Raw genomic sequence first — 15,062 nt, 5'->3', positions numbered from 1 at the left:
ATTCGATTCTCCAACTCAATCGTAATAAACTGCATGCCGCAGGGAAATCTCTGTTTTATAAACGTTTCAGCAAACGAAACCATTTTTTCTCCAACAAATAGCCAAGATTTTTTTTCCTTGGAGGTATGTAATTGTTTTTAGTTTATAGTTTGCTATACCGAAATCTCGAAATTCTTTTAATGTCACTGTGTTAATTATTTAATTTACATATCTTTCTTTGATACATCATATTATAAATACTTACGTAATAGTAGCCTAATTTTATTTTTCACTGCTAGTATTCTTGAGCCGTACTAAATTAATTTATAACTTTTGTGAATATTCGTAATACTGTTTGAATCCATGTACGTACAACGATTCCGGGTTCGGGTAATTGTGGATTCGAACCGTACCCGAAAATATCGGGTACTCGCACATCCCTATAAACGGGAGCACCCAGAGCACATCCGTCATGTTTCCGACTCGCAGAGCATCTAGGTTTCGACCCAGTCGAGAGAATAACCCTGATCGCCTTGGGACGAGCGTGACCCCAACCGGTGTGGCTCCCATGTGACTCAAGTGCCAACATCAGGAAAGTAAAAAAAAAATGACTTAACGAGAGATTTACTATAGCACAAGAGTAAATCTGTTTTTCTATTTGTCATGATGCTCATTGAAATGCATAATTTAAAAGATATATTTGTGATATGAAACAAGTCTTGTTTAAATGCCACCTATGCATAACTTGCATGTCAAGTGTTACAAGGTGTAATACTTTATAGCATACATTCATCAAATCTGGTTCCAATCCATTATATTTTCGCTGTTCATCAGAATAAAAAGGATCAGTTTCATCAAAAGGTGTTTAAATGCCAAGGGAAAGCAGTTGTCTAGAGCCCTTCCCTGTACTATCTGAGCAAGATTTTTTAAGTTTCGTTACCTGTCTGCCTATTGCAACACTGCAAGGAAATGCAATAAATGGTAACCAACATCAGGAAAGTAAAAATAAGTTAGTGAGAGATTCATTATAGCACAAGAGTAAATCTTTAGCTTATTGTTTCGGTTTATTCATTTTGGTACGAAACCTCATGATATTCACTGAAACTCATAATTTAAAACATACATTTGTGGCATGCAACAAGACTTGCATTCAAGTGTTACAAGGTGTAATGAATTAAGTACAGTTCGGTTTTACAGCATCCAATTATCAAATCTGGTCCCTATCCATTATTTTTTAGTTGTGCATAAGAATAAAAAGTATCAGTTTCATCAAAAGGTGTTTAAATACCAAGGGAATCAGTTATCTAGAGCCCTGCCCTGTCCTATGTGAACAAGAATTTTGAGTTTCGTTACCTGTCTGCCTTTTCCAACACTGCCAAGGAAATGCAATAAATGGTAAGTAACCAACAAGAACATAAAATTTAAAAAATGGACCATAACATCCATAACATTGTTATTCACAATCATCAAAATATCTGATAAATTTCATTACATTATTTCCTAGTAGTTTAAACAAATTAACTTAAATTTAATAAAAATAATACATACTGACTCATTACTTACAAAATATCGAATTTCTGAAGACTTGCATTGTGATTATTATATATATATATATATATATATATATATATATATATATATATATATATATATATATATATATATATATATGTGTGTGTGTGTGTGTGTGTGTGTGTGTGTGTGTGTGTGTACATACATGCATATATGTGTGTGTGTGTGTGTATCAGCTCTGTTAAAAAAACGTATAAGTAATTTGACCGGTACGAGTTTTGATCCATATTTTTTCTGACACATCACTAAATGTTGGCTGCGGTGACGGGGAACCCGGAGAGACAGAACACGCTATGCACGAGACTGGCGAGCCGGGATACCTGCGCGTCGACGAGGCTGCCGGCGGTCTCGGAGGCGATGGGCCCCTCCGCCGCGCCGCGTCCGTGCAGCCGCTCCTGCAGCTCCCGGCCGCGGTCCGCCAGCGCCATGGCGCGCGACATCGCCTCGTGCAGGCTGGCCGTGGTCTCTGGGGCACGCCACACCCACCCCCTCCCCCGCTCACACACCACACACCTCCACCGACACCAGGCTGCATCGCCTCTGCGCCGGGGGCACCCTTCCAGTGAAAATGTTAAATTTTTTGGCCCAAAATTAAAGGTGCCACCCATACTAAGGGGCAACCCTTCTGCAGGTAAATACGGTATGCAGGAAATAAATACATTGTCCTTATAGAGAAAATGTGGTGACTTAAAAAATAAGATGAAATAAGCAAGAAAAACCTTACAAGCAGGAACATTATAACAGGGCTCTACTGTACATAATTTTTTATTTGTATGTAGCATTATTTTTGTTGCATGGTGCATGCGCATCGCAAATATTCACCCTCATCATTATTTTTTATAATGCGCCTAAAGAAGTATAACTTTAAGAAAATGCAATCAAACCTTTCAGTTTGTCTTCCAGCCTCCTGTTCTTCTCCTCGGCGGCTCTCAGCTCTTCCTCGAGACCTCGCACCCTGTTGTCCTGCTCGCAGCGGCGGTAGTCCTTGCAGATGGCCCTCAGCGGCCGTCCGCCCTCCAGCAAGCCCAGCAGGCGCTCTATCTCCGAGTCCCTCGCATCGATCTGCAACCAGACACTGCCTCAGTTACTGCTAGTGACAAGACAGTACCTCAGGTACTGCTCGTGACAAGACGGTACCTCAGTTATTGTCAGAGACAAGACAGTACCTAAGTTACTGCTAGAGACAAGACAATATCTCAGTTATTGCTAGAGACAAGACAGCACCTAAGTTACTGCTGGATACAAGACAATATCTCAGTTATTGCTAGAGACAAAACTTAATGGCCTTATTTTTAGTCATCAATCTTTTTTAAATCAGAATATTTAAATGTTAATGTTTTTATTTTTATAAAAGCTGTTTTGTAATACTTACTGCACCAAAATAGTGGTTAAATTTATATGCTGCATTTTTACAATAAAATAAATTTGTAATAAATTTATGTAAAACAGATGCATTCGGAACAATGAAAAATAATTAGTGACTACTGTATTTGTGGTTTAAAAGTGATTCAATAAGCGATGCACAATAAAAACAAATTATTTGGTCTGATCCATGCACTTTGATACAATTTTTATTCCAGAAATGAAATTCTTTGCATTTAAAAACATTAAATAATAAGTTTTTTTAATGATTTTAATTACCTTTATGTTAAATGCCACACCATGATATTACTTGCATTTCAGTGTTATTCTGTGTTTAGGTGTTATTTCTGTTTTATCGCAATTCACAGTATAATCTTTTCCCTAGTTATTTCCAAACATTTTTCTGCTCAGGATCCATGTTGGTTTAAGTTCCTCAGAAGTCCAATGACAATACAGATCAAAACCTCTTAAAAGTGTCAAACCAAGTGTGAAGTACATTAAGGGCAGTGAAAAAAAAAAAATTAAATTAACTAAAAAAAAAATTCACTTGGGAACTTGGTAAATTGGTTCTATTGTTTTAAGGACATTTGAAACTAAAATTTCATCTTATTCAAAACATAATATGATGTTTTATGGTTTTATTTTTAATAGACATGCCTTTCTATTTAGCATACTAAAAGATAAAAAGTTTTACTGTACTTGCCTGACAAAATATTAGTGTTATTTTAACAATGAGAAAAGTTTATGCAGCAAATTTAATGCAAACAATAACAACAGCAAAAGAGAAAACATTTTAAAATAAAGTACATACCTGCATTACAATTACTATGGATGCAAGATCAAACAGATAAGATTACAATGATTTTTAGATCAAATAAATTTATAAATTCATAATCATTAAAGAAAATTACAAAAAATTAATTATACCTATTTACCAAATTTTGGGTGTTTGCTATTGCAGGATAAACTATGGACCATTAGATAAGGTTTTTATATAATGCTTGTATTAATGTTACACAACATATTAGTAACTTGCATATTGGTGTATTAACACATATTTTGGTACTACTTCTGTTTTATAGAATACAGAATAATATTTTGTACCTTAGCCTTGTATTAAAATGTTGGGGAAACGTATAATACTATGGAAGCACAATATATTTACATTTCGTTACTAGTTCTGCCTGTTTCACACTGCACATGAATGAAATAAAAGGTAAAAGCAATTGGGATGCTTAGTAATTCTGTCTACACTCACCCAACTTGCCTGTCCGTTATAAATTAAATTACATTTGCTAACATAGTAGCGCAGTACAAAATGTGAAGACATTTAAATTTTAATGATAAATGAAAAAAAAAAAAAAGAAAAAGAGCATCGCTGTTTTATAAATTTTTTTTCTACAGGCAGGAACATTACCACATCCGAGTGTACAAATTTAACAAAAAAATAAACTCCAAAACCACGATAGAACACTAGTCGTGTACAGCTTATCTTATAGGCTGAAAAACCAGTTACCGAATTAAGAAATCAAACAAACACGACTATCATAGCTGCCAAAATTATTCACTCAGACATAAAAGTTCAGGTTTGACTAGCCTTTTCTGTGCCTGTACACACAGACGCCCCTGTACATACACTATTGCCATAGTTTCCATATTGTACGACACAACGTTTCAGTGATGAGTATTTGAAACTAGATTTGCACCTTAATAAGGTTTAGGGCCAGAGTTTTTTTGACCAGAAGCTTGACAAACAAAAGAGAGACGAACAGTTTTAACTATCTTACTTAAACATTTAGCAAGATAGAAAAAGTGGCTGTATAAAAAAAAATAAAGCACATCACAGTTGAAAGCGTGGATACAAGATTTTTGTTCCAAAATTAGCTCTTCTCTGTCCTCCTTTAAGCAACAGTGGCATAAGTTCCACCACGCGTGTATACTCCGTGCAACAGCGGCTCAGGTACCAACAAGTAAAATGAGTAGCAGCTTTAAGCTTTTCAACTGGCATAAAATTCTTGCCAGACGCTCACGAAAATAGGGTACACGTGATTAACGTGTATGCATAAGATCCGCGTCATTGTAAAAAAAAGAGGGGGGGGGAGGGGCCGGTTTGGTCTGTGAAGTCGGTTTACAGACGATAATTTCGCGTGATAACGTCAAGAAAAACTGATGAATAATTGCATACTTTTTAATTTTCAAATATTATTTACAAGTTTTTTGAAAATTTCATTTAAATAATTGTTTAAATATAATCACGAACGATTAGTTAAAACAGCCCGCCTTAACCTATATGATATTATGGAAGATTTTTCTCGCACGGCGATTCGGCCGGTTCTCGCACGCTTGGCTCGGGCGGAACGTGACGATTTTTTTCGTGCGTGCAGCCGGCGTTCATAGATTTACAAGACGTCGTCACGTCAAAAAAAAAAAAAAATGAACGGTCACCCGACCAACCGACTGCGCGCGCACCTGCAGTTTGAGGGAGCTGACGAGGTCGGCGTGCTGCTGGCACTCGTCCTCCGCGCGGTTCAGCAGCCGTGTCAGCGACTGCACCCGCCGGTCCGTGCCCTCGCTCTCCCCCCCGCGGCTCGTGAGCGTCCTCTTGCCCGTGGCACGGCTGGGCGCGCTCGGGGCAGCCGCTCTTCGGCCGGCCCGCCTCTTTCTTCCTCCTGCCTGCGCGACACACGCAACAACAAACCCCCCTGGTTCCTGGTTCACGAGCGAGCGTGCATTTCCGGGAGCCGTGCATTAGATGAGTGGCGTAGCCAGGATTTGTGTATGGGGGGTGTTAAGAAGCATGGGCCCCCCCGTATTAAAGCGGGGTCCTCCCTCTGGAAAATTTGGATTTTAAGGTGTAAAACAGTGCTATTTTAGCAGTTTTCGATACTTAAATTTAAATATTGTAATGGTAAAATTTTTTTTATTAATTTTAATATGAAATTTGAGTGATGAATAAGAAATTAATTAAAGATTTGGCGCTAAAATGGGGGGGGGGGGGGTTGAACCCCTATAATCCCCCCCCCTGGCTACGCCCCTGCATCAGACACACTTCCACACTGCGATGAGTCAATTAAAAAAAAAATACTTTTCTCAACACAGAATGTCTGCAAATAACTAATGAACCCAATTCAGAGTTTTTTTTCTGCATCTTTTAATAAAGTTTTTTTTTATATCACAGGACCATTTTTATAAATAATATATGCGAAATAAAACATGTTACGGAATATGTCTGCTATTCACATGAACACACCAAATTTTTTTGGAATAGTTAAAAATTTTTCAGTGATAATTTTCAACTGATTTAAATGGACGGTCTCAAACTATTTATACTTAACATGCAATTATTAAGTTAAGTGAGAGGGGAAAAAAAAATGCAAATTAGCAAGTTAGTGACTTCCAACAGCCATTACCGTTTATATCGTGACATTTTTTTGTGACCAGTTCTTCAGTTCCGCTACTTTTCCACACGACTTGCCGTGACACGCAGACACGTTGTGATACGGTTTCAACCCGACTGAGTGTAAGCTTTGAATACATATATACTGTATAGAAGTCGCGAGCGGATAGGATTTACTCTACGTCTTTCAGGAGCGCACGACGAGTAGCTTGGGAACTTCACCGCTGCAGTGCGCTGCCGTAACGCCCTGTATCGTCTTACACGTTAGAGCGCAGCACTGTCGCCAGCTGTCATTCCCCCCTGCACCCCCCCAACCATCATTCACTGCAGCTCGAGGTCGTTCAACGTGAGGGGGGAAGGGGTGTTTGAAGAGTTCGACACTTGTCCGCTAGGGACCACTACAAGTCGATGCCCTAGAGATGGTGGCGATTGCGGCGGTGAATCAACCAACTACCTCGAAACCGTATTAGAAATTTTAACCTGGGCTGGCGACTTCTACACAGTATATATATTCAAAGGTGTAAGCGACACACGAGCGAGAGTGTCCGGGCGGGGGGCCCGGGGCCGGGCGGAAGCTGCAGGGGGGGGGGGGGCGGCTCACCGGGGGCAGGCCCCTTCAACTGCAGCAGGCCGCTGCTCTTCTCGATGCACTCCAGCTCCAGGCGGCTGATCCGCGCCAGGCACTGCGAGTTGACGAACACCAGGTCCCGGTTCTCGCTCTCCAGCCGTCGCACCTTCTTCTTCAGCTCTGCCACACGCACACGCGCACGCACTCACACTCACTCGCGTACAGCACATTGACCTTGTGGGGAAAATGTGGTGACTTAAAAAAAATATGACGAAATAAGCAAGAAAACATCATAAGCAGGAACATTACAACAGGGCTCTACTGTACATAATTTTTTATTTGTATGTAGCGTTATTTTTGTTGCATGGTGCATGCGGATCGCAAATACCCACCCTCATAATTTTTTTTTTAAATGCGCCTAAAGAAGTATAACTTTAAGCACGGTACGTTACCGACGCACGAGCGGTGAGTGAGACGAGAGAATCCACCGGCTAACAGGGAGCGTAAGCCTCGCCAGATATCCCCGGTGGGAAGCGAGCGGTCTGTCCACTGGAATACAGACGCCCCACCTCGCACAGGCCGTGCCGACGCGCCCCTGGTTTTTACGACCACGGACAGGGGGCGTCCTGGGACGCAATTCCTTGCCACGGCGGCTGGAACGCGAGCTCGGAACACGCCAGCTGACGTGCGCGCTCACCACGCCTCGTCGGTCCTTCGCGGGTGTCGCTACCGTGCCTGGCGGCTGATAGCGTAGGCGCTTGTCCCCAGTCTCAGGGGTACCCGCGACACGACGGCGAACCACCGGGTAGGGACCATGTACAGGGTGTACTGCCCCCAGCGCAAGTGACTCCCGGGAAACAACCCCTGGCACTCTTTCGACATCTACATAGAATCAATTACAGCTATTTTATTACTATTATCATTACCAGTATCAGCAGGAGCAATTACCATATTCTTAACAGATCGTAATATAAATACATAATTTTTTGATCCATCAAGAGGGGGAGATCCCATTTTATATCAACATTTATTTTGATTTTTTGGACACCCAGAAGTATATATTCTAATTCTACCCGGGTTTGGTATAATTTCACATATTATTTCTCATGAAAGAGGTAAAAAAAAAAGAAGTTCCACACAAACAGCGTGTCTCACCTACGGTAACGTTAACATTGGCACACTTGCAGCCAATGGCTCACACTTTCATTTAGTTTGTTTGAGTTTCAGTAAGGACTGGTGAGTTGGTAACACCCTGAAATTGCTGCAGATGCTTAAAATTTTGACATACGGGCAAAAAAAAAACAAATCGGGAAAGGTATTTAACGCAAAGGTTTTTCATAAATACCCAGTCGACCAACTTAATTATAAAATACATAAAAATATAAAATATGAAACTCAAAATTTTTCAATTCGATAATAAACAACTCAATCAATCCTCCCTACTGTATAATAATACTAGCTGCGGTACCCGGCGTTGCCTGGGCTTAACAGGGTGCAGGGAACTTTTTTTTTCAAAATCAGATGTAGACAGCAATTGTCTTCTTAATTTGAACGTCAATTTTCCACGGCGATCGGTTGAATGGTGATTAGCTGATGCGCAGCAGTGCCATATAGCAGCGAGTTACAGCAAAATGAATAGCATAAAAACATTCTCCATGAAAAAAAAAAAAAAACTCAGAGGAGCACATACCAACATACTATTTTTTTTATATAGTTGAATGATTTTTAATCATTAAAACAGTTTTTGGGAGTTGATAATGCTGCACAAAAATACACGCTGCACATTTTATCAGGTGCGAGTTTTAACACACACTTAAAAAATTCACATTTTCAATATTCCGTTCACTATGTTTTTTTTTTAACTGTGATCATAATAAAACTAGGAACCACCCACTACAAACTTAAAACTGCTGTATGTCCCATGAAAATGCATGTATACGAGCATATGCGCTAGTGTCATCATGCATGTTCCGCATGAGGCATATGCCAGAATTATAAGAATGACTTAAACTATCCGATGCTATCAGTTATTTTGGTTTCTTTCGGTGCCAATAAAGGCTAAGCACTTAACATTTCGCAGCAGGTGTAAGACTGATCACTAGAGACCGGAAAAATTTGCGGATTCATTTCACGATACGCTAGAATCCAAACATATGTACCTTTATATTGCTTCTGTGATTGGCTTACAGTTTATCTGAAGGACTATGAGCCAATGGAAAACCTTCAACCAAAAAAGTATCGAATCGCAAGCGTCCCAGTTGACAGGTCTCACGAGTCAGTGGTAGCCAATGAGCAGGTGGCATTTGCCCGAGCATGTAGGGGGTTGTGGAGTCTATCCTAGAGGTCGTCGAAAGCGGGAATTTTTCCAGTCTCTACCGATCACAAAACTCCTCACCCCTGACGTTCCTCTCTCCGTCTTCTTGCACACACATGAGCTTCATGTGCAGCTGGTTGCACTCTTGTATGAGCTGCGCGTTGTCCTGCCGATACGGCTCCACGCCCAGGTCAAAGTCCTTCTGCGACTGGAACAATTCCTTCCAGGTGAACGCACACACCACACACACACACACATGCACATTTGAACATCAAAAAAAAAAAATTGGTTGTCTGTAAAGTCAGTTTACGGACGATAGTTTAACATGACGTCATAACAAAACTTCGATGAAATGATTGCATACTTTTATGAATAAAATTGAATCATTTTTATTGAATTATCACTATTTTGTATGGATACAAAGAATGAGTGAAATGAAATCTACAATTAAATTGATAAATTTACCTTTATTTGCACTCAGTAATTCAAATATGTTTATTACTTTAACGAACAGATCATATTAACTATAACTTTTATGCATGTTTGCTATTTAACTTCTACCAATCTGTGTTATTCTGTTAAGGATAGGACGATGATAGGAAAAAGCAGGAAACGAATGGGAGTGTTTCAAGTTTAATGTGCCTCGAAAAAGTAAAATCGATGGTTGTTCCAATCGAGTGGAAGAGAGATAGATGCGGCGCAAGCGTACAATGAGCGTAACGGGACAATGTGCTTTACGGGATACTTTTTCGTGCGCGCAGCCGGCATTCATCGATTTATTAGACGTTGTCACGTCAAGAAACAACAGGAACAGTAGGACAAGCGCACAAGATTTGACCGCCATGTTTTCCAAACTGGTTTGGCGACAGCGGACAGGACGATCGTGTGCACGGGAGACAGGTCGTCCGCATAGAAGAAAACTGAATATATTGCTCAGACTGTTTGCTTGATCAGACAACACCGCGACACAGTGTATTGCCGCCACAGCTACTGCGGGCCTCGTTGGTCCGTGTGTCAGAGCCGAGCATCGAACCAAGGACCCTGCGAGGAGTCCCAGGCCGCAGAGTGCCGCACCACTGCCTCTTGTCGTGAAATAGACTGTACATGTGGATGTCAAACGAATATATTTTATTTCCGTTACGGACGCATGGCGCAACAGCCAGTGACAGCAGAGTAGGAAGCCATTTTGGCGAGACTAGACAACTGTTTAATTTTTCTCAATGATATTCTGCCAAGAAATTGTCTAGATATTATGCATTATTATTGCTTTAAAAATTAATTAATGCTATTAGTTTTAAAAAAAGTCACTAGCAAACAACTTAAATAAAAAATTAAAATTTTTTCATGGTTAGAATGGTTAACTGAAAATGTTACATGCCCAAATTAATTTATATGTTAAGCAACTGTGTTCACAAATTTCTAGTCAGATGTCCTGGGATAAACATTCGGTAGTTAATATAGTTGTTTACTAGCCTTACCAACAGATGTTTCATTGGCTGAAACTAACAGTAAGATTTCTATTGTGAACCCATTTCGCACAATTCGTGCGCATGGTCTGGTGTGCACTCGCTGTTTTTTTTTTTTTTATTGTGAACCCGGCCTAACACACATTATACACATTCTAGTTTTCATGCAGTTATCAAATTGATTGAATCATTAAGAAAAACACTGTACATCTAGGTACAGGCCAACACTGACTATTCCTGTATTCCGAGCTTGTAAATTGAAAACAATTTTTTTCCTTTCAATTGTAGCTTAATGTTTGAAAGCTTTAGTAATCAGAATATATGTCTCGTACAATCTCTGATTAGGTACCTACATCTGTAATACTGTTGTATTTTCATGCATTGTCTGTAAGGCTATATTTGTATCTTTTTTATTTTTATACCTTTATCTTTGTATATTTGTATTTATTGTTGTCTATAAAGACTATATAAGTATCTGTATTTGTTTTACTTGCACTGCTAGCAAATAACCGAGATATTTTGACGTGTGAGATATCATTGTGTGATAACACTTTCATTGTAAAAATGGAAGGACAAAAAAAAAAGACAGGGGCCCAGTGAAAACATACCGGACCGAAAATCCTGAAATCAAAAATTCAGATATTCAGTGATCTTAATTTTCGGTTTCCCACGGTTTCCACGAAATCGCCTCTGGTAAATACTGGGATTGTTTACCTCACGTAGGGGGGAACGAGATAACCCGAGGACCCCACGAGGGCGCGGGAGAAATCACGCACCATGTTGGTCAGACCAGTGACGGAGCATGCAGCTGTGACCTGGGACCTCGGCCTGGTGACTGGAAGAAGGTGCAGCGTAGAGCAGCGAGGCGGGGAAAATGCACGGTGTGACGGAAACGATCCAGGAGTTGGGGGCAGGACGCATGGCAGGGCTAGAGAAGGGTGGAGAGGTTAGTGAGGCTGTTCAAAATCATACAGGGAGAGGGGGGGCTGGGGACAGCTGGGAACTACGGTACACAGAGGTGGGACACGGGTGGAAGCTCCAGAGGGTGCTGAGGTGAACGGAAAGAGGAACGCAAGGCTTTCTCGCAAGGACAGGGAGGGAGTGGAATGGGCTGCAGGATGGAACGCTTGGGGTGAGAGATGAAAGGGATCTGTGAGAGACTAAGAGACAGGGATTGATAGAAAGGGGTAGGACTCCTTGCCCCCGGGTGAAAGCCCAAGTGTAAATATATTTTTTTTTTACAAAAATCGATCAAAAATACCATGGGATAACTTTTGCCACGTTTCCGCCTTGAAAAAAATTCAAGCTTTAACTCTCCCAGGAACAGAACCTGGATTGCCCCTGCTGGAAACCAAACCATTCTTCACATTCAGTGCTTTGGTTCATTAACACCAACAAGACCAGGAGCAACAAAACTAATAAAGAGTACACTTGCATTGTATTCTTACTTCCAAACATCTTTGCGTCACATCCTTATAGTGGTTTAAACAGTCTGTCACATGTAACAGTTCAGCTACCAAATGTTCGACCAGTGAAACACTTTCAACGCCAAGCACTTGGTGGTAACCCAAATCATCCAACTGCTTGCGAACATTCAGATATCTCTCTTCCGTTCTAACTCTACTTTCACAGCAAGACATTGCCTGTCGAGTACTGAAACTGATGACACCAGCTACATTTAACTTCACTGAAGAAGTCTACGCTTTAAATGTTTACGTGCACTATTTATTTAATAATGATTCTTAAACACTAAACATAAACAGTACATAAAACCAAACATTTCCACAAGCGACACTGCGTATACACAATTCAGGTCTCGCGCTAAAAAATTCGTTCGATGGTAAACAAACTCAGGTCATAGAGTATGTTACTTGAGAGGAAGACCGAGTGTAGCTTAGAATTGACATAGAGTATGCACAACGCTAGATAATTTAAATTTGTAATTATGACTTTCATTTTATCCAACGTTTGATTGTCCGTGTGCAGAACACTAATATATGAACTTTACTTGGGACTATCGCTACCGGGAGTGTGGAGACATGGCGGACGTCTCTCGGTAGCGTTGCTACTTGGTGTCATTGCCTGGCGCCAGCTCTCTCTAGAAAAATAGCTTCCTCTATGGAGGCAGGTCGCAAACCGTCCGGCTCGTATAGTTTACCTAAATACGTCACACGCGCGGGAGAACAGTGTTGTGTAGGCTAGCCTGAAGTAGTCCATGTGTTCTAGCTCGTTGTCACGCCTTTCCCAAACTAACAATCACACTAGTTTGTTTACTGGGACGGAAAGATGTCTAGAGGGATTTCTACTTACAAGTGTGGTCCCAACTTTGCAGTTTTAATTGTGGCGCTCCTATACACAAATCAGTACACTAGAGGAACATTAGCAATACAGTCAACCGGGGCTACTTTGGTCCATGTGTGGTTAGTTTGGTTAAGGTTAATTCTACTACAGGTTAGGAAGAAAACGGGTTTTCTTATGGGCGAGTTTGGCACAGGAAAATTTCTGCCACTAGGTGCGCTGGCGTAGCGAAAGGTTAACACACTGCCATTTTATGAGGGTGAACCGCATTGAAATAATATAAGGGCGCTGTTACACAGGACCCTGAACTACTTCAGGTGAACATTTTTAAGTAAACACGTTTACAAACGCGAAAGTGTATGGTTACACGGTAGTTGCTGAAAAGTGTGTTCAGCTCTAAAACCGATTCTCTACTGTCAACGAATGACTGTGTTGTTGATCTTCTCTATTTTGTATCCAGAAAACGCGGAATATTCTCACTTGTTTATACAGTATTATCAGCAGAAATGGAATGTGTTTTCATATTGTTAAATATTTTTTTACAAATCGGGAATTCAAACATGCACAGAAATGTTTTTAAAATTTTTTTATTATTTTTTGAGCGAGAGTATGTACCTATCTCAGTTTTAAGAAAATTAAGGTCAGGATCAATTAATATATATATATATATATAATTACATGTTGATTTTTTTTGTTGCATTTGGTAAAATATTACTCGAACTTGTGCCAGGAACACTTTCCATCTTGAATTTCTGCAAAGGACTGTTTATATTCTAAACAGCCAATCAGAGGCTAATGTAGAAGATATGTCGATCTGAACTACTTTGCCAACCTGTTTAAGTTAAATGGGAAATGGCCTCGAACGAAACATGTTCAGACTGTGTGTAACCGCACCCAACAGCTAAACATGTTCACCTGAAGTAGTTCAGGGTCCCATGTAACCGCACCCTAGAATAGTCGATATGGTATTTGGTTATGTGCTTTTTGTTTGTAAGAATTATATTGAACGAGTCTTCCGTAAAGAATGTGTGAATTTCACAACTTTATGGCTTTTGGATACGTAAATAAAAACTATATCTATTACAATTATCAACAGCCCAAAATGTAACTGAAAATATGAATGTCAATTTTTTTATTTTAAGTTTGGGGTTATTGGCATACAAAATATGTAACCTGAAGTTTTTTTAATAATGATACAGAAACGAACACGAACCTTAACATAAACAAAAAGATCATAATGCATGTTGTAATACCATAGGCGTACCCAGGGGGGTGTTTTGGGGGTTCAAACCCCCCCCCCCCCTCCGAAAAGTCTTGGCGACCATTCCCGTCTCAACAGCAACTCTGGAGAGGACATTTTCTTGCTTAAGAAGATTAAAATCCTATCTGCGGAACACCACATCTCAGGACAGACTGAATGGATTGACCTTACTGAATGTCCACTACAACATCCACATCGACCCGGAGAATGTGGTTACTGAATTTGCCAAAAAAATAAAAATGAATAAATAATAAAAGAATTCTTCTGTAAAAAGTTTGCAAGCTTAAAAAAGTTTATTATAAACAATTATTTTTTGGTGTTTATGGAGTTTTTCTTAAAAAATCAGAAGCCCCCTTCCCACCCCCCCCCCCCCCCCCCCGATCACCCCAGAAAATATCTGGAAGAACCACCCCCGAAAAAAAATCCTGGGTATGCCTATGTGTAATACCATTTTTATATCTGGTTTGATACCAACTAACTCATCCTACTACAGAGCCTAACGTGACTATCAAGCTGGAAGTCGTGGATGGAATTGATTAGGATATGTAATTTATTTTCACGAACCTCGAAATGAATTTCACAAACACAATCAATTTTCCTCAAGTCTCTATCACTCCTTGGGATCTTTCTGTTCCATAATTCCATAATGCTTGCGTCGTACTTTCTACTACATCCAGTTTTGCAACCGGGCACAAATCAACACTTAGGCATATTGAAAAACTAAATTAAAAATTACTTAAAGATGAAAGTTAAGCTATCCTAATTTTAAATTCAAAACGAACTGAGAAGTTTTACACATATTGTTATTACACTTTGAAAAATGCAAACGGCCCCTTTAAATGCAT

At 40.0% G+C, this 15,062-nt stretch overlaps 1 protein-coding gene across 1 annotated transcript in view; it reads right to left on the bottom strand.

Moving 5' to 3' along the window:
* LOC134540942 (centrosomal protein of 135 kDa-like) overlaps positions 1-11,437 on the bottom strand; it is a 72,883-nt gene extending 61,446 nt beyond the window's left edge. Inside the window, exons 1-6 of the mRNA XM_063384027.1 lie at positions 11,378-11,437; positions 9,274-9,412; positions 6,844-7,058; positions 5,383-5,586; positions 2,436-2,613; positions 1,872-2,017 (exon numbers count right to left, since the gene is read on the bottom strand). Of these exons, the coding sequence (XP_063240097.1) occupies positions 1,872-2,017; positions 2,436-2,613; positions 5,383-5,586; positions 6,844-7,058; positions 9,274-9,412; positions 11,378-11,437 (942 nt within the window). The remainder of the gene's footprint in view (positions 1-1,871; positions 2,018-2,435; positions 2,614-5,382; positions 5,587-6,843; positions 7,059-9,273; positions 9,413-11,377) is intronic.
* Between the last annotated feature and the right edge of the window lie 3,625 nt (positions 11,438-15,062).

This window comes from Bacillus rossius, chromosome 17, assembly GCF_032445375.1.
Source record: "Bacillus rossius redtenbacheri isolate Brsri chromosome 17, Brsri_v3, whole genome shotgun sequence".
In the NCBI taxonomy this organism is placed as follows: domain Eukaryota; kingdom Metazoa; phylum Arthropoda; class Insecta; order Phasmatodea; family Bacillidae; genus Bacillus; species Bacillus rossius.
This window is presented reverse-complemented; position numbering and strand designations above follow the sequence as displayed.